The 24,194-nt window shown below is 39.8% G+C and overlaps 1 protein-coding gene across 8 annotated transcripts in view; it reads left to right on the forward strand.

The window, feature by feature from the left end:
- The window catches only part of lrp1bb (low density lipoprotein receptor-related protein 1Bb), a 341,490-nt gene that overhangs the window by 265,431 nt on the left and 51,865 nt on the right, over window positions 1-24,194 (forward strand). For all 8 annotated transcript variants that reach the window (XM_061691330.1, XM_061691337.1, XM_061691332.1 and 5 more), the window contains 13 exons: window positions 2,522-2,641; window positions 4,125-4,253; window positions 5,108-5,230; window positions 7,616-7,756; window positions 7,989-8,176; window positions 14,014-14,197; window positions 14,279-14,364; window positions 17,032-17,154; window positions 19,517-19,698; window positions 19,858-20,057; window positions 20,631-20,819; window positions 20,917-21,065; window positions 21,309-21,402. In XM_061691330.1, coding sequence (XP_061547314.1) covers window positions 2,522-2,641; window positions 4,125-4,253; window positions 5,108-5,230; window positions 7,616-7,756; window positions 7,989-8,176; window positions 14,014-14,197; window positions 14,279-14,364; window positions 17,032-17,154; window positions 19,517-19,698; window positions 19,858-20,057; window positions 20,631-20,819; window positions 20,917-21,065; window positions 21,309-21,402 — 1,908 coding nt within the window. The remainder of the gene's footprint in view (window positions 1-2,521; window positions 2,642-4,124; window positions 4,254-5,107; window positions 5,231-7,615; window positions 7,757-7,988; window positions 8,177-14,013; window positions 14,198-14,278; window positions 14,365-17,031; window positions 17,155-19,516; window positions 19,699-19,857; window positions 20,058-20,630; window positions 20,820-20,916; window positions 21,066-21,308; window positions 21,403-24,194) is intronic.

Consider the following 24,194-nt stretch of genomic DNA (forward strand, 5'->3'; position numbering starts at 1 on the left):
GGGATTTTGTATGAAGCTAGTAATTTCCCCACAATTATTACGCACTGATGTTGTACATCATAGTAAGGATTGCAGTGTCGACTCACGAACGCAGATCAGCTGGTCTTTGGGGTGGTCTTCCTCCGGACCTCAGGCGGAAACGAAGCAGTTTCGGTTGAAGAAAAACCAGATGCACAAAAATAAAAAGAAATAGGAAAGGAAAGTTGTTGTCCTGTTTGGGATGCACTCATAACTTCCCAGCCGGTTGACCTGGTGGCGAGCAGAGCGCTGGCCCACAGAGGCATGCGGAATCCGTCCGGGATGCCGGCAGCTGCTCGTTGATGCCCCGCCGACCGATCGTGGCTAGAGAAAGCGATCGGAGCCGCATGGTCGACTTCTCCGATCGAAAACAAATAGGGAACAAAAGAAAGGAGGAGGGGTGGCCGGAGACCGCCCAGCTGGCGAGCTACCAATACAGAAGGAAAAAGAAGCCTCAAGTCAACTCAGCTCAACTCTACTCAACTGAGAAAGGTGTGAGTTTCGAGTTAAATACCCCAGGGGCGGGGCGTAGGAAGAGGGAGTGCCGACTTGGAGAAGACCACGCCCACCAGCCTGAATCTTGTCTGCAAATTTATGTAAATATGTTTTTAAAATAATATTAATCTCAAACACTCCCAACTTTGTATTCTCACGCATAGAATCATTGTTTAAACTTTGGTCGTGGCAGATGGGTTGCTTATTGTTCAATACTGTTTGATTTCAAATCATGAACAGCTTTCAAAATCTTCCAGAGGACCTGTCAAAGTGATAATGAGGTCACAGACACCAAGGCATACATTTGTAATATTTCTATAGAGTTTGCAAGGTATAAAAACGGACATTTTATCTTCTGTTCACAAACATCAGAGGCACGTCCACAAGTTCTCCTTCGTTTCGCTTGCAGTTGCTCTCAACGCCAATGGGTGGAGCCTCACGCGCATCGGTGGATGTTAACCACATAGTCTTCCTCAACCATTTGGTCCGGGAAGGGGTCTTTTGAAGACAGGAATCAAGATATGACGGGAAGCTGCTAATTAGGTTAAGGTTCACTTGAAGTACACCAGGCATTGTCCTCATCAGCGTCTCACAGCAGGGCAGCGTGGAGGAGTGGGGGTTCACAGGTGGTCACGAGTCTCTGTGACGCCTCAAAGTTGGGGCGTGCATGTCCGAAACACTGTGTATCTCAAACATATGAGCACAACTGTGTGCTTTCTCATTTACTCAATTAAAGTAGGGCTGAAAATTTCAAAATAATAGCAAGTAAATAAAAAAAAAAGTATTACGTGTTCAAATAAAGTGCTTAACTTCAGAATAATTCTTTGAAAAAACTAACAAAATACAGATAATACGTTTTGATCATATGGGTAGAAGCAAAATCATGCATTGTAAAAATGCATCATACATAGGTAGAAGGGTTTTCCAGAATTTTGAGGTCAACTTTGGAGGTGCGTATTATACATGGGTGGGCATTATACATGAGAAATCACGGTATTCTCTCTCTCTCTCTCAGCTTCTTGTGTTTCACATCACTCGACTCAAAACACGTCCGGTTCTACTGTGCTTGTGTCAAAATGAAAGCATGAGTTTCAAAATAAGAGTCTGTATAAATAAACTAAAATTAACTAAAATATAAAGCAGTCAATTAAAAAAACGGTAACTGAGTGCCTTTAGTTCTGTGACAATGTATTCTGATGGTGTTGCGCAAATTTTTATTTGTGCTATATTTGTGACCTCAAAATGTCATAATTACAGTTAATATTTTTTTTATGAGAAACACTTCTACGCCATAAACATAAAGCAGTGAATTGAAAAACAGTTAGTACGGCGGTAACTGAGTGTGTCTTATTGTGCCGCGAGACAACGTATTTTTATGGCGCTGTGCAAACTAGTTCATTACACTCTGTTAATCACATGGAAATGTAATAATGACAGTAAATATTTGTATGAGAAATACTTCTAGGCCATAAATATAAAGCAGTCTTTTGAAAAACAATATGTACAACATTAGCTTAGCGTGCCTTAATGCGTTGCATGACGACGTATTCTTAGGCCACCGCGCATGCTTTTTGTAACCTCGAAATTGAGGACTCTCTGTATCATGTGATTTGTAATGTCAAAATGAAAATGAAAACAACGAGAGAAGGTCAAGCTAGTTGTGGTATTTTACTTTTTTAACGCGTTGTAGCATATATGGACACAGACTGGCTCAGTGGGCCAGCCGAGGCAGGTATGCGGAACAGCACGAGACTATGGGTGCTGGGTGTCATCTTTACTGGCGTGTCCGTTACAACAGTAACAACAGAATATTTTGTTAATTTAATCTTTTGTGTGGTCTGAGTGCCGCCTATGTGATGCCATAAAGCAAGGGAAATTCAAACAGCAGCCAGGCCATTTGTTGTTTCGAATAAAAAAAATTATACAGTAAATACACTCAGGCCTTTCAAGAGGGTATACCAATTTGTCCCCAATGTGCCATTGATTTTTCCCTCCCTCGCCTCTGCAGACTCGTCGTGCTTGTGGAACCAGTTTGCCTGCTCCAAGAATAAGTGCATTGCCAAACAATGGCTGTGTGACGGCGAGAACGACTGCGATGACGGCCTTGACGAGAGCGTGCAGATCTGCGGTAAATGCCCTTTACGATGTCGTGAGGAAAGTTCACACCGGCTGCATTACCTGATGTGTGACAGCTCCTTCTGTTCCTTGAGCGGAGGAAGAAAAAAAACGTACAGAAATAAATAAATCTTAATGAGACAAGCGGTATGAGACCACAGGCGTCTCTGATGATTCAGGTGGGCATAAATAGATCTTTAACGGAGGCCCAGTAGGCACAGCTACTTTGGTGGATGAAATAAATGCGTGTGAGTCATGAAACGCTGATGATTTCTCTTTCTGATGTTTACATAATTGTTATAATGGATGGTCAGGAAATATTTACATAATGAATTGAGTCGTGTGTGTGGTCCAATTTTAGTCAAACTTAACTTTTTTGAATTAGGTTGGATTTACACTACAGGTGGGGTTGGGCGATTACCGGTAATCGATTTGCGCAAATAGAGAGAAGCTGTCTTACGAAAGAGGCACTGTTTCTTCAGTCATTCGAAATTTGTTCGTGTTTGCGGCGTCAGACAATGAACAACAAACAGTTTGCTTGCTGCTAAGTATGTTTAAAGATTTTTGAAATTTATAAAAATGATCTCGAATTGTTTTACATATTAAAAGAAGGCAATCACAGGTTCAGTCACACTGAACATGATCAAAGATATGGTGCGCGTTTATACATTGCAAAAGCAATCAATTTATCCACACACTGCTACAGTGCATTGCTTTTTACCTTTTTAGTACTTCCGGTGGTGTCCTTTCCAATAAGTGTCCAAAAATTCACTATATTACAGCAGCATGAAATAAACTTTTTGGGACGGATTATATCTGATCTGTTCGTTTAAACTACGCTAAGATTCACACTCGATATCTGATCTCAGATTTTTATACATATTCGGAAGCGGACTAATATTGCTCTGAAGCCATTAGATTTTTTTTTTTTACGTTGCTATGACACATGATGAATGTGGTACTTGAGAAAAAAAATGTGAATTGCGTCACTTGAACCATACCGTGTAAATCCGGTCTTGGCTATATGTCAAATTAGGTGTCTAACTTTACCTCGTACAGCTTGATCAGTTGTACCATTTTACTGAAGACATATTAATTACAAGCAGAACTACTTTTCAATTTCACTTTTCCAGGTTCATTCCTTGCTCGATTTCTGACCATGAATGAAATGGGGATTCTTGAATATTGTTTGATTCTACTTAATACAAATTTATGTAAAGTACTATACTTTGCATTTTTCATTTGACTGTATAAAATTCATCGTCTAGAAATGTTTTTCATACAGATATTTACTACAATTGTAACTTTACTGCTATGTTAGCATATGCTTTTGGCACTTTCCAATTTACTTACAGATTCTACAAAGGTCGCTGTCACAGGAACACAATGTCATCATAGAACGAGGATTGCCTGAACTGGCAAATGCTCAGCTTTTAAAATAGTCAAGGTTTTTCTTTTTTTATTTTATTTATTTTTATTTTTTTTATTTTTCTCAGGCTCAGTGACATGTGCTCCAGGGTTGTTCAGCTGCCCAGGCTCGTATGCTTGTGTTCCAAAACGCTGGCTCTGTGATGGTGAAAGAGACTGCCCTGATGGGAGTGATGAACTTTCTGCAGCTGGCTGTGGTAAACTCAACCTTGTAGTCCTACACATTGACCTGGTCACGGCAACAGTTTATATCACCTAGCATTTTGTATAAACAGCTTGAAGATACAAACATTGGGTATTGTTTCCTTAAACACTATTAACAGTGGTCTCAAAAGAAGGTGTTCGGTCCCAGTCAAAGGAAAGTTACAGATAAAAGGTTGTTTTGCATGTGGGTAGTAATATAAAGCACCGTTGCTGAGTATTGGCAGTCGTATGTATAATGTAGCTTTTTACATTGTTTTTCTGGTCATTTGCTTGAAATGTCAAAGAACCCAGTAGTACTGTAATGCTTGTTGAACAATTCTCCGCTACCTTCGCCTCGTGGCAGTTAGCTGCATAGTGACTTTCGATTGATCTGAATGGAAGCTTTGTGAGTAGTCCAGCAATACAATGTTGCACTATTAATTTTTGGTCCATTATCTTTCCCTTGATCTTTTTGTAAAAAGCCCACTATATTGGAACCTATTATTGACTAGAGAAAAATAATTTCTCACCCTCCCGAGGTGCGCATTTTGTTCTTTGAGTTTGAATCCATTGAGAAGCGGCAATAAAGATGCCACCCAGCAGCCTTTAAATATTTAGCACTTAGTCATTTTGCAGCTGATTTACATTGCTATGAATCCTCACTCAGCATTCTCACAAAAATCCCAAATGGCAAATGTCTATGTAGACCATCTGCATGTTGGTCATTTGAACCTTGATGTAAAGGCTCCATTAAATAATTATGACGACAAAGACACCAGTAGATAATTATTCTGTTTACAACACTAGTTCTCTTAACATACTGCATTTAAAAATGGCACCCCGGCCTACTTGTTCTCATGCATTTTAGCACCCAACAACACGTGCGATGACAGCTCCTTTCACTGCCACAACAAAGCCTGCATCCCCCAGCGATTCGTCTGTGACCACGATGATGACTGCGGAGATGGATCCGACGAGTCTGTGGAATGTGGCAAGTCCATGTGTTGTGTGCCCTTTTGCTCTCAATATTCATCTGCCATTTATGATAATGACCTCATTTGCATGCACTCTACTTGTTCTCTTTCATTATGATTTTTAATAGGATATCCTAATGACAGCTCGAGGCTGGGAATGACAATACAAAAATTATTAGCAAAATTAAGCCCATATGATTCATCGTGCTTGGTGCAAGTAACAAACACTGAAGCACCTGCTTGGAACAATCTATATAAAGCATTAAATTTACACTGAGAATTATTGCTGATTAAATAAAATGGACATTCTCTAATAAGATATTTTCACAGATGTCAGCTGATTTAAATTTAATGAGTTTCTTTTACTTGTGAACTTATTGCAAAAAATATTTAAAAATATGCACTTCTCTGTAATGTAATTTGTTTATGGATATATTGCATTTTATCAAATGGGAATTGTCTGATGGAGCTTTGATTTATTACTGATGAAACATTGTGTTTGTACTTGAAATATATTGACGAAAAGCCACACTGGAGACACACTGCAATGATTTAGTGGTAAATTTGAATGTCGCCTCACTGTCTAAACAAGCCGACCTTTTTAGCTTTTGTTGCTAACCGGAGTTGGATATTCCCCAATAGTTTCAGGAAACCTCCTCAAGCCGAACATAACGGGTAACAGCTAATAGCATGAGGCCGCAGGGGGTGCCTGGTATTTGTGTACCCGTGAGTAGATGAGAATGATTGACACCTCATCAGTCTCTAGTGGAAAATGAAAAAAAAAAAACCTCACATTTTATAAATGTATGCCGCCATCTCGAGAGTATGAAAAAGCTGTACACTTTCATTCCAATATGCACCCGCCACCTAGAGGTTATGAAAAAGTTGTACACTTTCATTCTAGTATGCCACCGCCACCTAGAGGATATGAAAAAGGTGTAGCCTACAGTTTCATTTGTCATTCTAATATGAAAATGGTACATATGACTGCATATATGTACAATTTACGATTGATGACTGAACAACAACCATCATTAATTTCTTTATGGTTATGTTTTGTTTAATGATAATGCTTTTCTGAAATGCTTCACAGTTTAATTTTAATCCCGTCAAAATAAAATTAAATATGTTTTGCCTGGCCCTTCATGTTTTCGTGAAAGAATTGTAACGATCTTCCAAATTCTGCCTGGGTAATCAAACATATGAGCATAACTGTGCGTTTTCTTATTTACTAAATAAAAGTAGGGCTGTGAATTTCAAAATCAGAGCGCATAAATACAAATAAAGTATTACGTGGTCAAATAAAGTGCTTAACTTCAGAATAATTCTTTGAAAAAACTAACAAAATACAGATAATACTTCATGTTTTGATCATATGGGTAGAAGCAATATAATGCATTGTAAAAATGCATTATACATAGGTTGAAGGGTTTTCCAGAATTTTGAGGTCAACTTTGGGGGTGCGTATTATACATGGGTGTGCATTATACATGAAAAACTACGGTAAATACAAAAGTAAAAATGAATTTTGACTGTCAATTACATATAGTATTTTTTTTTTATAACAGAACGGAAAAGAATTTACACTTTAAGAATTTAGTTTCCCTCGCTTATTAATCTATTAACATTTAACAGTGTTCGTACTTCATACTAAGAAGGAAAAAAATAATAATAATTGTTACATTGTGTTGCATATGTTGTTTAAGAGTCAGGTAGCATTGGCTTGACTTTAATGCTACCAAAACATCAAGCTCTGCTAATGTTATGAACTGAGTAATATAAAATGCTAATGACAAATGAAAAAAATATACCTTATGTGTTTTTTTCAGATTAAAAGGGAGATTTTTTTTTTTTAACACTAGAATCTGGTGTTTATTTAGACATTTGCCACGAACCATTCTTGTTGCCGACAAGATCAAACAATTCTCTTAAATAAGGCAATGGAAAAGAAATATATTTATTTTCCAAATCAGCCTTTGTCGCGAATGCTCCCAGGCTCACAGTCCTCCATGACATTGCTGTCCCTGTTTTTTCTCTAATTTTACGATCCAAGATCACAATCCATCAGTCGATCAAGATCTCAACTATTGTTGACTGTATCGCTCTGTGTTTACATCTTTTTTTTACATCCAGTTATTATGTAGGTTGAGAAAGTAACGCGCCTCTTCTGAAATAGTAACGAGTAGATACTACCAATATGTGTTAACAAATGTAGGGAATAAAATTTAAGTCTTCAGCAAAATGAATATTCAAGTAGATTACAAGTACCTGAAACATCATTTTCTTCTCTTCCGTGCCTTTCGCAGTTTTATATTGTTGAATTGAGTTGCTTGTTAAACTGACTTGTCACTGTTAGGTCTCAATGCCGCTTGCAGAAAATGTGTCTGTCCATCTTTCTCCAGTCTATCGCTCATGTGCATCAGGAGAGTTTCGCTGTGGGGATGGCCGCTGTCTTCTCAGTGCACAGTGGGAGTGTGATGGCTACGCAGACTGTCCCGACCACTCGGATGAACTGCCTCTGAACCTCAAATGTCTGGCCGCAGGTAAAACTGCTGTTTGACTCTCAGCTGGAACCTTTTTAACAGAGTTACCGGAAGCACAGTATGCATCCGGCAATATGATGAGGACATCTGAAAGGAACAAAAGCCGCTAGGACCAACAGAGCGTCTGACTAGAATTAAAAAGTCAAGGTCCTATGTCAGGACAAAAACACCCCTGCTGACTTTTCTCAAGGATTTTTTTTTTGTAGATACAGCCATGTCTCACTCTTTTCAGGAAGTTTATGCAATGGCTCCTTCTTCATGTGCTCCAATGGACGCTGTATTTCTGAGGGCAATCTGTGTGACGGTAGAGATGACTGCGGCGACCAGTCAGATGAGAGGAATTGCAATTTGAATGAGTGCTTGAATCGACGTGTAAGCAGGTGCACACAGGACTGCCAGGATCTTCCTGTTGGATACAAGGTAAGTGCTCAGTGGACTGTTCGTATTCCATTTATCCATCCTTCCATCATCCATAAAGCTCATCCTGTCCGAGGTCATGAGGAGTTGAATCCTATCCCATCTGACCTTGGGCAAGAGGCAGGGTACACCCAGACTTTCCTTCAAAATCTCCCGCTGTCTGTTGTGTCTGCTGTGATTAAACAAAGTTAAACCATAGGTTCCTCCATATATACCACAATTTCTCGTGTACAATACGCATTTCCCCCCCCCAAAATTGTCAAAAGTCAATAATGCGTTTTAAACATAGGTATAGGGGAAAATGGAAAAAAACTTTCATATATTATAACTGTATGCCGCCATCTAGAGGTTATGAAAAAGCTGTACACGTTCATTCCAAAATGCCACTGTCACCTAGAGGTTATGAGAAAGCTGCACACTTTCATTCTAATATGCCACATCCACCTAGTGGTTATGAAAAAGATGCAGCCTACACTTTCATTCCATTATGACAGGAGTACATATGATTGCATATAGGTACAGTTGTGCACATAAATTGACATAACCTGGCAGAATTTGTGAAATATCTTTTTAAAAAATATGACTGAAGAACAATGATCATTAATTTATTCATGGTTATGTTTTGTTTAATGATAATGCTTTTCTGAAATGCTTGACTGTTTAATTTGAATTCCATTAAAATAAAATAAATGTGTTTCGCCTGTAGGTTAATTGACAACTCTAAATTGCCCGTAGGTGTGAATGTGAGTGCGAATGGTTGTTTGTTTGTATGTGCCCTGCGATTGGCTGGGAACCAGTTCAGGACGTACCTCGCCTCCTGCCCGATGATAGCTGGGATAGGCTTCAGCACCCCCGCGACCCTAGTGAGGAGAAGCGGCTCAGAAAATGGATGAATGGATGGATGTTTCACCTGGTCCTTCATGTTTTCTTTAAAGAATTGTACCCATCTTACAAATTCTGCCCGACTAATCAAACATATGACCACAACTGTGTTTTCTAATTTACTAAATAAAGGTAGGGCTGTGAATTTGAAAATAAGAGCAAGTAAATAAAAAAAGGAAGTATTCAGAATAATTCTTTGAAGAAACTAGCAAAATACAGATAATACTTCGTTTTGATTATATCGGTAGAAGCAAAATTATGCATTGTAAAAATGCATTATGCATAGGTAGAAAGGTTTTCCAGAATTTTGAGGTCAATTTTGGGGGTGCGTATTATATATACATGGGTGCGCATTATACACAAGAAATTACAGTAATAGGGCTGTACAATTATGGCAAAAATAATAATAGCAAATATGTTGATTGATGTTGAAATCACGAATATTAAACACAATTATTCACTCATTTTAAAAATGTTAGTATTTACTGAACTACCAAAACTCAACTTTAAAGATGTCCTTAGCTAGCACAAATGTCACAGCCTCCGTCCATTGGGCTGCTGTTTTCATGAACGGCTTAAATCCGACCAGTGGGCGGCACAATGGGACTGTGGGTGTGTTTATAGCCGAATTCATGTGCTACCAATCAAAGCAGCTCCTTTCATTCCCTTTAAATATGTCACAATGACAGTCTCGAAGGTAACAGCTCTGTGCAGACGAGGATGATGCATAATTGCACCTATCTGTGCGTGAGTGGAACATTGTCACTGCTCTTGGCCGGTGTGGCAGCAGGCAATGTGAGAGGGTTACCCTTATTAAATACAGAGGGAGCTGGTGATAACTGCTGCCGACTTATATATGACCGTAGAGCTCAATATCTGTCTACCTGTGCCCCAATCAAATTGACCAAAATCATATTAGACCAGCGGTCCACCTTGCACCAGTATTTAGACATGGTCTGAGCAGGCACGGAAATTTAGATTAACTTTCTGCCACCAAATTGTCACTCTGCATTTCCAAGAACACATCCTCATTGCGCCGGAATGCCTAACTTGGCTTAGACTGGTCTGACAAATTGGCAAACACGCTCAGCGAGCCTTGCGCTTGCTCAAAAATCAGCATGCGCCGGCATTTGCACCCCACCTCAGATGTGCTGTCTAAAACCCATGGTGTCTCCTGGAGCTGGTGGTATATGAAGTGCCATTAAGAGTATGGAGGACCGTGTTGTGGTAGTGCTGTCTGAAGTTGATAAACTTGCACTCTTTTGGGGCCTTTTCTTCTTTATCACTCGGTCATCGATGACTCAACTTAAAAACAAATGATTAGATGCATTGGTTGCTTTGCCTTGTGGTGCACAGACACGCCAGCGTAAAAAACTTGGCAAACAATTTAATTTAGCTGGATATCCAACAATTTGAAGCCAAATTGTCTCCAGATGAATGAAGTTGTCCTACCTTTTTTCTTAACCAAAGGCTATATTTCTGGTAGGCCCGGTCTGGCCTTTCTGCCATGTTTTTCATCGATTGATCCTCATATTACTGATCCATAGATACATCCATACACACCAAGCTGCGCAGTACATTAATCGTTTTTCTTCAATTATCATGTTTTTATCATCATCTGAAGCCAAAATTGAAACCACCATTAAAATTCTATTAACCGTCCAGCCCTAAGAGGTAACTCCCCAATTTCTCAGTGAATTTGTTTGGGGAAAGGAATTTAGGATGATAGGGCTCCTATACCCATTATAGTATATCGTAGTAACCTCCAGATATCACGAAATACTGTATGTATGACCCCCTAGGGCCTAGGGGCTGTCAGACTAATAAGGATGGAGAAAAAAAAAAGGATGACTCAGCGCAATCTGAACAGATTCTTAGTAAATTCTTATATCTTCCAACTGTGCCATGAAATCATTGCTCCATCGTGTTTAGACCGAGAAAAATAATCCAACTTTGTTCATTGACTCCAATGATAAATGGCCCCAATACTGCATCGTGTTGATGTATTCAGCATTTCTTTTGTTGAAGAGTAAAAGGGTTGAAGGCTTTGCTGTCAGGATTCATTCACACAGTGAGACTTCTGTTATACTGTAGTATTTTTAGCCGTTAAACTGTGTTTACTGACATCAAGTTCTAAGCTTCCGGTGGAACATCTACTCAATGTACTCCAGCAGGAATCTCGTTTGATATGCGACCCGCCTCTGAGACGCAGAAAAATGGGCAGTGGCGCATAAACTAAGATGAATCTGCGTCCCAGGATGCAATGCTATGAATTTAAATATTCCGGCGTGGTGCTGGAAATCCAGTGTATTTTTTTTACAAGACAGAGCTTGAGAGTGCGACTAATTTAGTCACATACTTTGGAATGGTGCTGCTTAAAAAAAGAGAGCGCGGGTCCACCTTTACGCCCAGCCATTTGAGGAAGAAATGCAACTTGAAAGCAGACACAAAAAAAACCATCTGGTCTCTAAACCAATCAGCGATAGTGAAGGGCTTAACGGGAGCTCTCCCACCCTCCCTCAGATTGGCCGTACGTGTGCCTGTGTGTGTGCTCGCGCATATGCGTACTTTTCAAATGCAGGCACTAGCGTAGTAATGGTCCTCAAAGCTAGGTTTTCTGACGGTGAGCCAGTAGCTGCACAGTTTTAGAAAGTTGAGCGGCAGAAATTTAATTAGTTCCACTGTCTAACACCACAGCGACGATGTGGAAACATTTTGGATTCAAACCAGATGAACGCGGCCATCCTGCTCACACCAATGAGCTGATATGTTGAATTTGTATGAAGTTGCAACAAAGAACACAAAACCTCAAAGTGACATCCCGCCCAATTTCTTCAGCTGGGAACTAAAAACACAGTGGTACATTTTCCCATTTCCTGTTTGCTTGCAATTACAGAACCCTTTGTCCAACAATTCAAATACAAACGTGACAACGTATATGGTGCACATACGCTCACATTATATACAGTATAGCGTGATCACTATAGTAAGAGATGCAGCCATTTGGCATATTGACAAAGCAGCGTTTAAAGAAAGGCTGCAGACTTTTGAAGAGTAGTAAAAATCCTGAATAAAAACAGGTTGCCTTGAGCTACTTTTTGTGCTATACTTTTTCTTAACCAACTGTAAATTTGATTAGCAATATATTGTCTGTTAAGGCATTAATGACCGTTTATACCTCTCTGCCAAATGTTTAATATTTCATCCATCCATTCATTTTCTGAGCCGCTTCTCCCCACTAGGGTCGCGGGCGTGCTGGAGCCTATGTTCTCCCCACGCAGGCACGGGGAGAACATGCAAACGCCCCACAGGCGGGGCCGAGGATTGAACCCCGGTCCTCAGAACTGTGAGGCTGACGCTCTAACCAGTCGTCCACCGTGCCGCTAATATTTCATTCATTAATTAATCTTCGGTAATGCTTATCCTCACTAGGGTCGCGGGCGTGCTCGAGCCTATCCCAGCTATCTTCGGCGAGAGACGGGGTACACCCTGAACTGGTCACCAGCCAATCGCAGGGCACATGTAAACAAACAACCATTCGCACTCACATACACACCTATGGGAAATTTTGAGTTTTCAATTAACCTACCATACATGGTTTTGGGGATTTGGACGGAAACCAGAGTACCCGGACAAAACCCACGCTGGCACGGGGAGAACATGCAAACTCCACACAGGCGAGGCCGGATTTGAACCCGGGTCTTCAGAACTGTGAGGCAGATGTGCTAACCAGTCTGCACCGTGCTGCCTGTTTAATATTTGTTCAGTACAATTTTTGTGAAAAGAGCCTGAGTGTTTTATTTCTATATTTGTATGTATCTAAAATGTTTTTATTTATTGTACTACATTACAATGCCAGTTTTCAATATATTCTTTGAGTTAATTGTTATTAAACAGTGTACTTTAATTATTATGCTCTAATATCACCATATTATTGGCATAAAAAATCATCAACAACACTATTGTTTATCATAAAAGTTTTTGGGAAAGTATATCGCCCTAAAAAAAATAAATTAAAAAACTAAACACATTTCATATATTGAGAGCGCAAGCAATGGATAACACAAAAATATTGTACAGTGTAAAAAGTAGATTAACAACTGTAGTAAAAAGCTGCAATAAAGCAGGACAGTGAAGCAAGAAGCGTGATATACCAGAAGATTTCTGTATCTGTATTCCGTGGTGATAAGTTGCAAGAACTCATTGTTCCAGGCCTGGGACTCATTGTTTCCAGACGCGTGTATCCTGGGACTCACATAGTTTCAAGTGTAAAATTGATCTATGCTACATGTGGATCGTATACATAATGTACATCGTGGACATGAATGTGTCACAGCTGATACTAAATCCATCTTGAGCTGGCCCATCATTGAACAGATAAAATCTGGAGGAGCATGCATACATTGACTTTTTGAATAACCTTGAATCTTGCAAGGATGGTTAAATGATATGCCAACAACGTATTGCGCTCATTGCCTGTTCTTGGTGTGTGATGTCAGGGTTGAATCCGGGTCAAGGCCAAATCCACTGGAGCCTTGGCCATCACTGTTGTCAGACTGTGTATGTTTGTGCCTTCATCCCTGGATTTGGCTCCTCCTCCACTCCTAGATGCCCAAGATGTGGTTTGCCGTCTCTGAAAAGAAGCTGAAAGCGCAATAAAAGTTCTCTTTCCTGTGGTGACAGTGTCAGAACTGGACAGGGAGCACATCAATGCAGACCCTTTATCTGAAACATTTGTGCTCTCAGCAGTAGACCGAAAGAAAAGGCCTTATCGTGTATCCACAGCAGCCGATACAAGCACTTTTAAGTTATTCTTAGCTGTCTCCATTCCCTGCAACATGTTACATTCATCTGTGTTGTGTCTGTGTCACCGTAATCGTGAAACAATGTTATGCCTGTATCTTATCACTCTCAAATGTACTGTATCTCTTTTGTTCTAATTGTACTTCTGCCATCAGTGTAAATGCTGGCCCGGTTTCCACTTGAAGGATGATGGGAGGACATGTGTGGATGTTGATGAATGCTCCACGATCCTCCCCTGTAGCCAGCGCTGCATCAACACCTACGGCTCCTACAAATGCTTGTGTGTGGATGGTTATGAAGCCCTGGAGCGCAACTCTAATGTTTGCAAGGCTGCATCAGGTTAGCTGAGTTTTTGTTTGTTTTTATTTTTCTTCTATAATCAAAATTCAAGAGTCAAAAGACCCCTGTCCCTCATTTCAGCTGAAGAGCCTTTTCTTATCATGGCCGACCACCATGAGATTCGTAAACTGAGTGTAGATGGCTCGAATTATACAATCTTGAAACAGGTAAGGAACATTAACTTTTTGGCCTTGTAATCTTTGCCCAGTCCTCAAAGCCCCGCCTATTCTCAGTTTGCTATTTGCGTTTTTTTTCACTGGAATCAATCCTCAGCTATTCAGTGAAAACTCTTTTTGTGTATTTTTGTGCTCTTTTTTTAAAACCATAAGATGCTACGGGATGGTGCTATAGCCCTGGCTAATAAGAAAGAAGTTATTGGTGGCAAGGAAGTATTGTTGCAGTGATATCTTGACACAGAGATTATGGGCCTAATTTACTAAAATCTGGGGATGGGAAAGTACCGATACCAGGTATCGGTATAGGGGCGATAGCGGCCAAATTTAAAGGCATGCCGATACCAGCCACCGATAACTAAGGCAAAAAAATCATAGTGTAAGTCGTCCTCGTCAGTAGTTGGCGGTACAGTACGGTGCTTTTCATCGACGAATCATCATCTGCATCATAAAGAAAGAAAGAAATGTCTTTGTTCACAATTATCTGGCAATGTGTTAATTGAAATTTTATGTATCAAATGTACCAGTGGTATAAATACTCGTGATCGGTATCAGCGAATGAATACTCATACTTGTATCGATTGAAATGGAACACAAAAAAAACTTATGCCACCAAAGTAATTACTAGAAACCTAATGTACTTTTAATATTTTCTAAATCACCATGTGTGGGGATGTCCAAATACAGGAATATTTAACACTATTAGCAAACCTTTGGTCTTCTAACAGGACTAACACATAATTTTAAAAGATACACATAATTCATATATAGAACAGGTAGTCAACAAGTCCTACTGTTTAGGTATGTAAAAAATTTGAATCTTTTTGGAATGCTCTGCTTGATGGCAAGCTCGTCATTAATTTTGGAGCTGTAAGGTTTCTATACCCTCCACAGGGACACCAAAAACATCGATCTGAGCGTGATAATAAAAGGTGCATGCTGATTTCATCTCAAAAGCTGATGTTTGGAGTAGTGCGACGCTCCCAAGGGGCACTTTGGTGGCAGTCTGAGAAGGTGTTGATGATCTGATGAAGATGTCTCATTTTCCCTGCATGATTATCTGACACTTTTTCAAGGCAGCCTCGGAGTGAGACAGAAGGGTGGGGGCATGTGTTTTGTGAGTGACTGTGTGTCTGAGTGACAATGAGGTCTTGTGAGCAGGATAGAGGCAAAAGACTAAACACTGCTGCATTGATTGGACTCAACATTCAAGCACCCATCATTAAATGTAACATCATAAAATGCTTCAAGGAGACATATTACACTAGGTTACGGGGAGAAAAAAAAAGTAAGTTGTCCATGTTTTTTCAACTGATTTAGGACAATTTTGCATAGCCGAATATACAGTCCCCTCCAAAAGTACTGGCAAGGTCAATTCCTTTGTTTTTCTTGTATACTGAAGACATTTGGGTTTCAGATAAATGATGAATATGAGAAAAAAGTTAATAATTCCAGCTTTTATTTCATGGTATTTACATCTAGATGTGTTCAACAACAGAGCACCTTTTGTTTGAAACCACCCACTTTTCAAGTGAGCAAAAGTATTGGAATGTGACTGATGGGTGTTTCTAGTTGCTCATGTGTTGCCTTTCAGATTGATTGCTTAAACATTCGATAGTGCTTGTTTTTGGCTTTGGGTTCTCACCTGTGAAAACTGCATCTGTTGTTCAGCAAATATGAAGACCAGAGAACTGTCTATGGGAGAAAATCAAACCATTTTGAACCTGAGAGAAGAGGGAAAATTGATCAGAGCTATTGCACAAACATTGGGCATAGCCAATACAATAATTTGGAATGTCCTGAAAAAGAAAGAAACTACTGGTGTACTGAGCAACAGACATCGAACGGGTCGGCCAAAGGTATCAGCAGCAGTTGATGACAGAACATTGTGATAGCTGTGAAGAAACACCCAAAGACAACAGTCAGCGAGATCACTGCCAACCTCCACAGGGCAGGGGTGAAGGTATCACAATCCAATCCTCAGAGAAGACTTCAAGAGAAGAAATATACAGGCCATACCACAAGATGCAAACCACTCATTAGTACAGACATGAGCCACAAAGGTTTTGGAACAAAGTTTTATGGATTGATGAGGCCAAGATTAATCTCTACCAAAGTGATGGAAAGACCATAGAAAGGATCTGCTTACGATCCAAAACACACAAGCTCATCTGTGAAGCATGGCGGAGGTAATGTCATGGCTTGGGCTTGCATGGCTGCTTCTGGAACAGGCTTTATTAATGATGTAACTCACGATGGTAGCAGCAGAAGTCTTCATTCTGACGTCTACAAAACCATTTTATGAAACTCAGTGTCTTTGCGGCACAATGTAAATCTGTAAATTTTTCATTCTTTGTCCCTTTAATCGTATTAACATCAAAAGAGAAAGATAGTTTGTTTTTTGTAGAAGATTTTCTAATACCGGTAATTTATCTTCTGGTTATACTGTTTCTCTCCTTATTAAATTGTGTATGCTTAAACAGTATGTCAAGTATATACAGTACATATTTTTGCACCAAAACCTAGAAATGATGAATTGTATGCTTTGGCAAAAACACAATGTGGAAATTGATGTTTTTGATAATGTTGCCGCTGTTCGATAACGTCAGTCAAATGCAAACATGACGTGAGTCGATACTAGTCATTTTGTGTGATTCCCAGGGCCTTAACAACATCATCCACATAGACTTTGACTACAAAAAGGAATTCATCTATTGGGTTGACTCAACCCGGCCCAGTGGGAGGAAGATCAACAGGATGCGGCTGAATGGGAGCGATCTCAAGGTAACATTGAATGGAGCGTCTACTGTAGTGTCTCATGATAAAGTTCGGTTCTCGAGCTACTAAAGATGACGATATCTGATGTTTAGGCTGATGTTTAGGCGTTTGTGTTTACATATAGCATATTATATTTTTATAAATGATATAGAAATGTTTTGTCCAAAAACACCAGCCATAAAGAAAACAACATTTTTGCAAGTTTGGATTCAAACTATGTCATCAACCCCTTTTTTGGCTAGTTATCGCAGCATACACAGGAGGTCTGCTAACCTTTGGTCTAGGTTGGTCACATGATGTTCCGCACATGGCAGATTGGCTATCGTTATGCATCACGTCAAAATCACAGCGTTATGATCATTACTATTGAACAGCTTTGTTATTTACAATTGTCAGCCCCACTGTTACCCCAAACAGATCAGAGAGGGGGGAAAATACATTCTTAACAGAGGATTCATTGGTTTGAAGTTTTAGTTTTTGCAATGTACAACCAATTAAAAATCAAAACAGGTGATAAAGGTATCTGTCAAGAAGAAATTTGCTTGAAAGTTGCTAATTCGCTCAGGATGATCTTTTAGAGGCATTCAATTATAAGGAGTTTGCTAACTTTGAAAATGCTCAAATTCGGCCCAATTATCGGTTTCTGTTTACTCCGCTTTAGAAGTATGTTTCATCAAGCAAGTTGTAGTTATAATTTATTTATATCATTCATAATGTTGAACAAACTCTGTGTTTCTCTCTTTTCTGTTTTGAAGAAACAAATTAAAATTCACAAGGTAAAATACAGGGGGGTAACGGGGGATCATTTCAGTGATTATCGTGTAGTTTCTTTCTTAAGCTGAGCAGAAAGTTTGTTTAATGAATGTCAGCTTCATGCTGCCTGAAGTGTTTTTTAAAGATTCTGCACAATGAAGGACATGTTACTGTTTATGGAGTTTGTGGTTCAAATTGGCTTCTTGGGTGGCAGCCTAATCATTTGCCAAGACAATATATTTTCTTGTTAATGACTAGAGAGAAAGCCTCAAAGCGCATCATGTTGTTTAATGGCAGATAGAGTGCTGTGTGCACGGCATCTGGAATATCTGCCAGCTGGCAAGATTTATTGGGATATTGATTGCACTCCCACATACTTATTTTTTTTTGCATCCGTTGTATACCTTCCATCACTTTCTAGCTAATTCACTCACAAAGCAGTTGCCAAACCCTCCATCCATCTTTCTTCTTCTCCCTTGTCCCCTAGCATATCTGCTTAAAGCATAATAGTTACATTTACAAAGATGGAATAGCTATTGATGGAAAGCATTTGTTTTGCATTACAATTACTGACAGGCTCAAGGTAATACTTTGGTGTAAGTGTTTGATAATTCCAGTGAGGGAATTATCTTTTATCTTCAGCACTCATTATATTTTTGGTCATATTCTCATATCAAGTTGAATTGAAATATTGACTTTATCGCCATCTTTTTTACATTGGCACATGTACTGGACATGCATTGAGAAAATGCCATGACTTTGGTAAGATCACCTTCACAAGCCATTAAAATTATCCTGTGTTTTACTGTCGTAGCAGCCAAAATACTTTGTGAATTAAATGATGATAAGGACAAGTTGATCATTCATATTCTTGCTATCATCAGTCACTGTTTTATCTGCCTTGCCACAGCAGAAATTATTTGAGCACTACATCTGTATTCTCTAATTTAAGAGCTGTGCTGTACACATCACATGGTTCAAAGAAGTTAGATAGCTGGAAGATCTGTATAAGTGGCTGTGTGATCCCTCAGAAGATTGGTGGTTTGTATTTTATAACCAGTGGTTACAGTCTGACATTTATCACCAGATTCCTGAGCTTCCCTTCCCTCTATTTTATCTTGTAGCTGTTTTAATTTTGCTCAGTTTCTATCGCACTTTGCCCGCCTACTAGCTGTTCCAATGTCATGCACAGAATACAAAAGAGCAATAAACAAATGGGAGAATAAAAGCACAGAGAAAGTCAAATGTTAGTAACCAGAGCAGGTCACAGAGGCATCAGAAACACAGAAGACAGATGAAGGAGAAATTGCTGTCCTGAACATATTGATCACTCTCGACAATACAGGATGTACTTCATTACACACACAGTACACAGTCACCAAACAAATAGCTTTTTCTGTGGTCGTTTTTCCCTCCTACTTCATTTTGTCTCATAATACATTCAAAAGACACCTTTTTTTGTGTTTTTTTTAATGTTTTGCAACAAATATAGCAAGTTGTAGCTTTTTTAGGGCATTCTTCCTTGTACATCCTTGTTTGTGTATTTGTTTTGTATTCTTTCAAGCATGTCTAGCTAAGATGTAGTGAGACTGTATTCTTATTCTTGCATTACCAGATTGTCCACAAAACAGCAGTTCCCAGCGCCTTAGCGGTGGACTGGATCGGAAAGAATCTTTATTGGTGTGATGCTGAAAAGAAAACACTGGAGGTGTCCAAAGCCAATGGTCTCTATCCTACTGTGCTGATCAGCTCAGGCCTCAAGAACCCCACAGATCTAGTACTGGACCCACAAACAGGGTATGTGCACTGAATGGTTATGACTGACTATGACTGTCTCTGTTTTTGGTCCTTGTTGCACTCACTGTTTACTCTAATGGCTTAAATAATTGAATTTCATGTTTAGTGCTATTGTTTACTAGTGGGTCAGGCATTGAACTCTTCTGTTCTACCTTATAGGTATGTATTCTGGGTAGACTGTTGTGGACCGCCACACATTGGACGCATCGGCATGGATGGTCATGGGCAAAGGATAATCATCGACAAGGAGATATATAGTCCCACTGCTCTGGCCATTGATTATACCAACAAGAGGGTGTATTGGGCAGATGACAACCATATCCTTTTCGCAAATATGGATGGCTCCCAGAGACACAAAGGTAATATGTAGTCAAGGTATGTGCCCATCCTGTGTAACTTTGCGTTCAAAACTTAGAACTGAACCCCCTGGAAAACTGCTAGTAGGAGAGACCCAGCTGAAATGACCCAGATACACGGAAATGCAAAGTTGAAAAGAGTTTTATCATAGATCATATGGCATGACTTCTTCCTGTGACTGTGATCTAAGTCAGCCCTGAGATCATTCAGAAGCTCCAAAATTTCATTGTTGAAGAGACAATATGTGTGATATTTTATTTTTGTCATTTCAAAAATGTTTACACCAGCGGAAGACTTCTTTGGCCACCTCTCATTATGCCTGCACCTCGTTGGCATGTCTGTGCTTGGGGCACACTATTTAAAGAAGCAAAATCAGTGCAATTAGTCTCATGTTTGGTAAATCACATTGTGCATAATAAATTAGTCTATTTAGATACTTTCCTCCCACAATGTTCAAAAATGAACTGTGCGGCAATTTAAGGGTTTGGCAGACACAATCCTGGGTTTGTGGATCACCTTCCACATCTGTTTGCATAAGCAATCAAGTTTTCGCTAAATCCACCTGTTCCCCCCAGTGTCCTATGATCACATCCAAGGGGTAATGGCACTGACCTTGTTTGAGGACTTCATCTACTGGACGGATGGCAAATCCAAATCACTACGGCGAGTTCACAAGACGACGGGCGCTCAAGGGCTGGAGCTCCTCAACTCTTGGCAGGCCATCAAATCCATCAAGGTCTACCACTCTCTGCGCCAGCCTGAAGGTAGGAAGTCCATCTGGCCTTTGTGTTCAGTCTCCTTGAGAAGTTTCTAGTTAAGTATAATAATTCTCTGGGTTTGCACACGTGTCCCTCTACACAGTGCCCAAGCACCAGTGTCAGATTGCAAACGGAGGTTGCAGCCACCTGTGTCTGCTGTCACTTGGTGGGGAACACAAATGTGCCTGCCCCAGTAATTTCTACCTAGCTGCTGACAATAAGACCTGTCTCTCCAACTGCACCTCCAGTCAGGTCAGCAATGTGTCTTTGCCATTTCATTAGTCAATCCAGTTTGATGATGTTTCTTTTCCAACCTGATCAGAAGTTCCACCGAAGGCTTTGCTTTGCTTTATTCCTCTGACATGCTCTTTTGGCCACATTGAATGCTTGTGCACTGATTTGTGTCTTTGCTTTGACTAAAACTGAAATGGAGGATTCATGTTGACTTAGTACATATTATTCTATTTTCACTTATGCTGTGCTTTGTACGAATAGTTTCGCTGTGGCACAGATGAGTGCATCCCTTTCTGGTGGAAATGTGACACAGTAGATGACTGTGGGGATGGATCTGATGAACCTGCAGATTGCCGTGAGTACATTTTGTTTAAAGGTTGGCTTTGAAACAGTTTCAGAAATATTCGAGAAATCAATTATAAATCACATCAGTGCCTTAAGATACGAGTGACTGAGTTTTTCGAGATACGGGCTGTCGTTCGGTTTATAATATTCTTTGACTTGCAAGCGCAGACTCGAGATACGAGCGCTTTACGGAGGCAGACAACTCAACACGACTGGCTTCACAATAAGCAACACTTTGGCATGAGCAGATTGTGAACAATTCTTCAAAAAAAGAGGCTTCAAGCTGTTTAATGCCACTAGTTGCAGTTAGTGTCAAACTAAACCTCAAACAAAGAGATTTAAGGCTTTTTCACTCTGCATTTGGCAAAGCATCTGACGTACTCGACTTTCCTTTTCATTGTGTGTATGCTGAGGGGGCGTCAGCGTATTTTGACTTGACGCCAAGCGGATTGGATAGAAAAATGTTCTGGAGCGTTAACACGGTGACATCAAAAGCTCCCCCAAAGGGAGCAGGCCTGGCGCAGTGATTTCTCAGTGCTATTTTAGCAGAGTTGTACTTTAAACGGCAAGGGGGAAATGGAGGAAGGAATAATACTGTAATTTCTCGTCTATAATGCGCATTTTTTCCCCCAAAAAATTTTCAAAAGTCAATCATGCACACTATACATAGGTATAGGGGCAAATGCAAAAAAGCTTCACTTTCTATAATTGTATGCCGCCATCTAGTGGTTATGAAAAAGCTGTACACTTTCATTCCAAAATGCCACTGCCACCTAGAGGTTATGAGAACGGTGTACACTTTCATTCTAATATGCCATCGCCACCTAGTGGTTATAAAAGAGGTGTAGCCTACACTTTCATTCCAATTGGACAGGGGGTACGTATGACTGCATATATGTACAGTTGTGCTCATAAGTTTACATACCCTGGCAGAATTTGTGAAATATTGTTTTTTTTTTTTTAAATATGCCTGATGACTGAACAACAACCATCATTTATTTCTTTATGGTCATGTTTTGTTTAATGATAATGCTTTTCTGAAATGTTTGACCGTTTAATTTGAATCCCATTAAAATAAAATTAAATGTGTTTCGCCTTCATGTTTTCTTTACAAATTGGACCCATCTTACAAATTGTGTCTGCGTAATCAAATATATGAGCACAACTATGTGTTTTCTAATTTACTAAATAAAAGTAGGGCTATGAATTTCAAAATGAGAGCAAATAAGTTTTTAAAAAGTATTACGTGTTCAAATAAAGCGCTTAACATTAGAATAATTATTTGATAAAAAACCTAACAAAATACAGATAATTCTTTGTTTTGATCATATGTGTAGAAGCAAAATCATGCATTGTAAAAATGCATTATACATCGGTAGAAGGGTTTTCCAGAATTTTTAGGTCAACTTTGGGGGTGTGTATTATACATGGGTGCGCATTATACACGAGAAATTACGGTAATTGCGGTGTCCCACTAACCTGGACTTTGGGCCAATAGTAAAATAATATACTGTGACGTCTCTGCGGGAGGCTTTCAAACTCCCTTTCAAAGCTCCTTACTCAGCCTGAAATACGCCTCAAAGTGCTTTTCCTGGAACTGGAAAGCTCATGAACGAGTTCAAACTCTGAGATGCTGCCCGGAAATTAGTATAGGATATTTCCATTCCCTTTTTTTTTTTTTTTTTTTTTTTTTTTTGCTGCTGCGTCACCTCCTCCTCCGCCTCCTTCAATAAGCAAAGTTAGGGCTTTCTTTTCCAACAATGACAAATACATATACAGAGTTGTGGTCCACTCCACGGGGAAAGCCTCCCGACTTCCTTCCAGGCTGTTACATTACCACTTCCTAATATGGGATGGCATCACCCTCATTGCCGTCGTCGTTGCGCTTTGATGCAGGGGCTTAACACCTTGTGTATTTGAAACAAGCACACAACGCAAAATCGTTTAATTATTTTTAAAATTATATTTAATTATGCCATTACTACAGGTATGTTTTTTTTTTTATAAAGTACAATGTTATGGAGTGAGGCGGCACGGTGGCCGACTGGTTAGAGCGTCAGCCTCACAGTTCTGAGGACCCAGGTTCAATCCCCGCCTGTGTGGAGTTTGCATGTTCTCCCCGTGCCTGCGTGGGTTTTCTCCGGGCACTCCGGTTTCCTCCCACACCCCATAAACATGCATGAATTGGAGACTCTAAATTGCCCGTAGGCGTGACTGTGAGTGCGAATGGTTGTTTGTTCCTATGTGCCCTGCGATTGGCTGGCAACCAGTTCAGGGTGTACCCCGCCTCCTGCCCGATGACAGCTGGGATAGGCTCCAGCACACCCGCGGGAGGAGAAGCGGCTCAGAAAATGGATGGATGGATGGTTATGGAGTGATATTTTTCCCCTCATTAGAATGAATAGACATTACAAAATTTGTTGTTGTTTTATGGGGAAGGCTAGGATGGATTAATGGCGTTTCCATTCCTTTCAATAGAGAAAAAAAACAAGTATGATAACAGAACAAATAAAACTCGTGTCTCAAGGCACCACTGTATTTTATTATGTAATTTGACTGGCATAAAAACATACAGGGGCTCCTCAATTTACGACTTTTCTGTTCCTATGAAACCAATGTAACCTGAATTTGTCCTTGAATCGCGACACACCATAATCGTATTACTAATGCTAGCTAGTCGTAAAATCATAAGATCGTAACATAAGACAGTCGTAACTGAGCATGTATCGTATTCTTACACTGAACTCCTGTAGTTTCGTTCTTTCATTCCTTGTTCTAATTTTACACCAGGCCGTTTAACAG

This window comes from Phycodurus eques, chromosome 12 (assembly GCF_024500275.1).
Source record: "Phycodurus eques isolate BA_2022a chromosome 12, UOR_Pequ_1.1, whole genome shotgun sequence".
NCBI classification, from domain to species: Eukaryota; Metazoa; Chordata; class Actinopteri; order Syngnathiformes; family Syngnathidae; genus Phycodurus; species Phycodurus eques.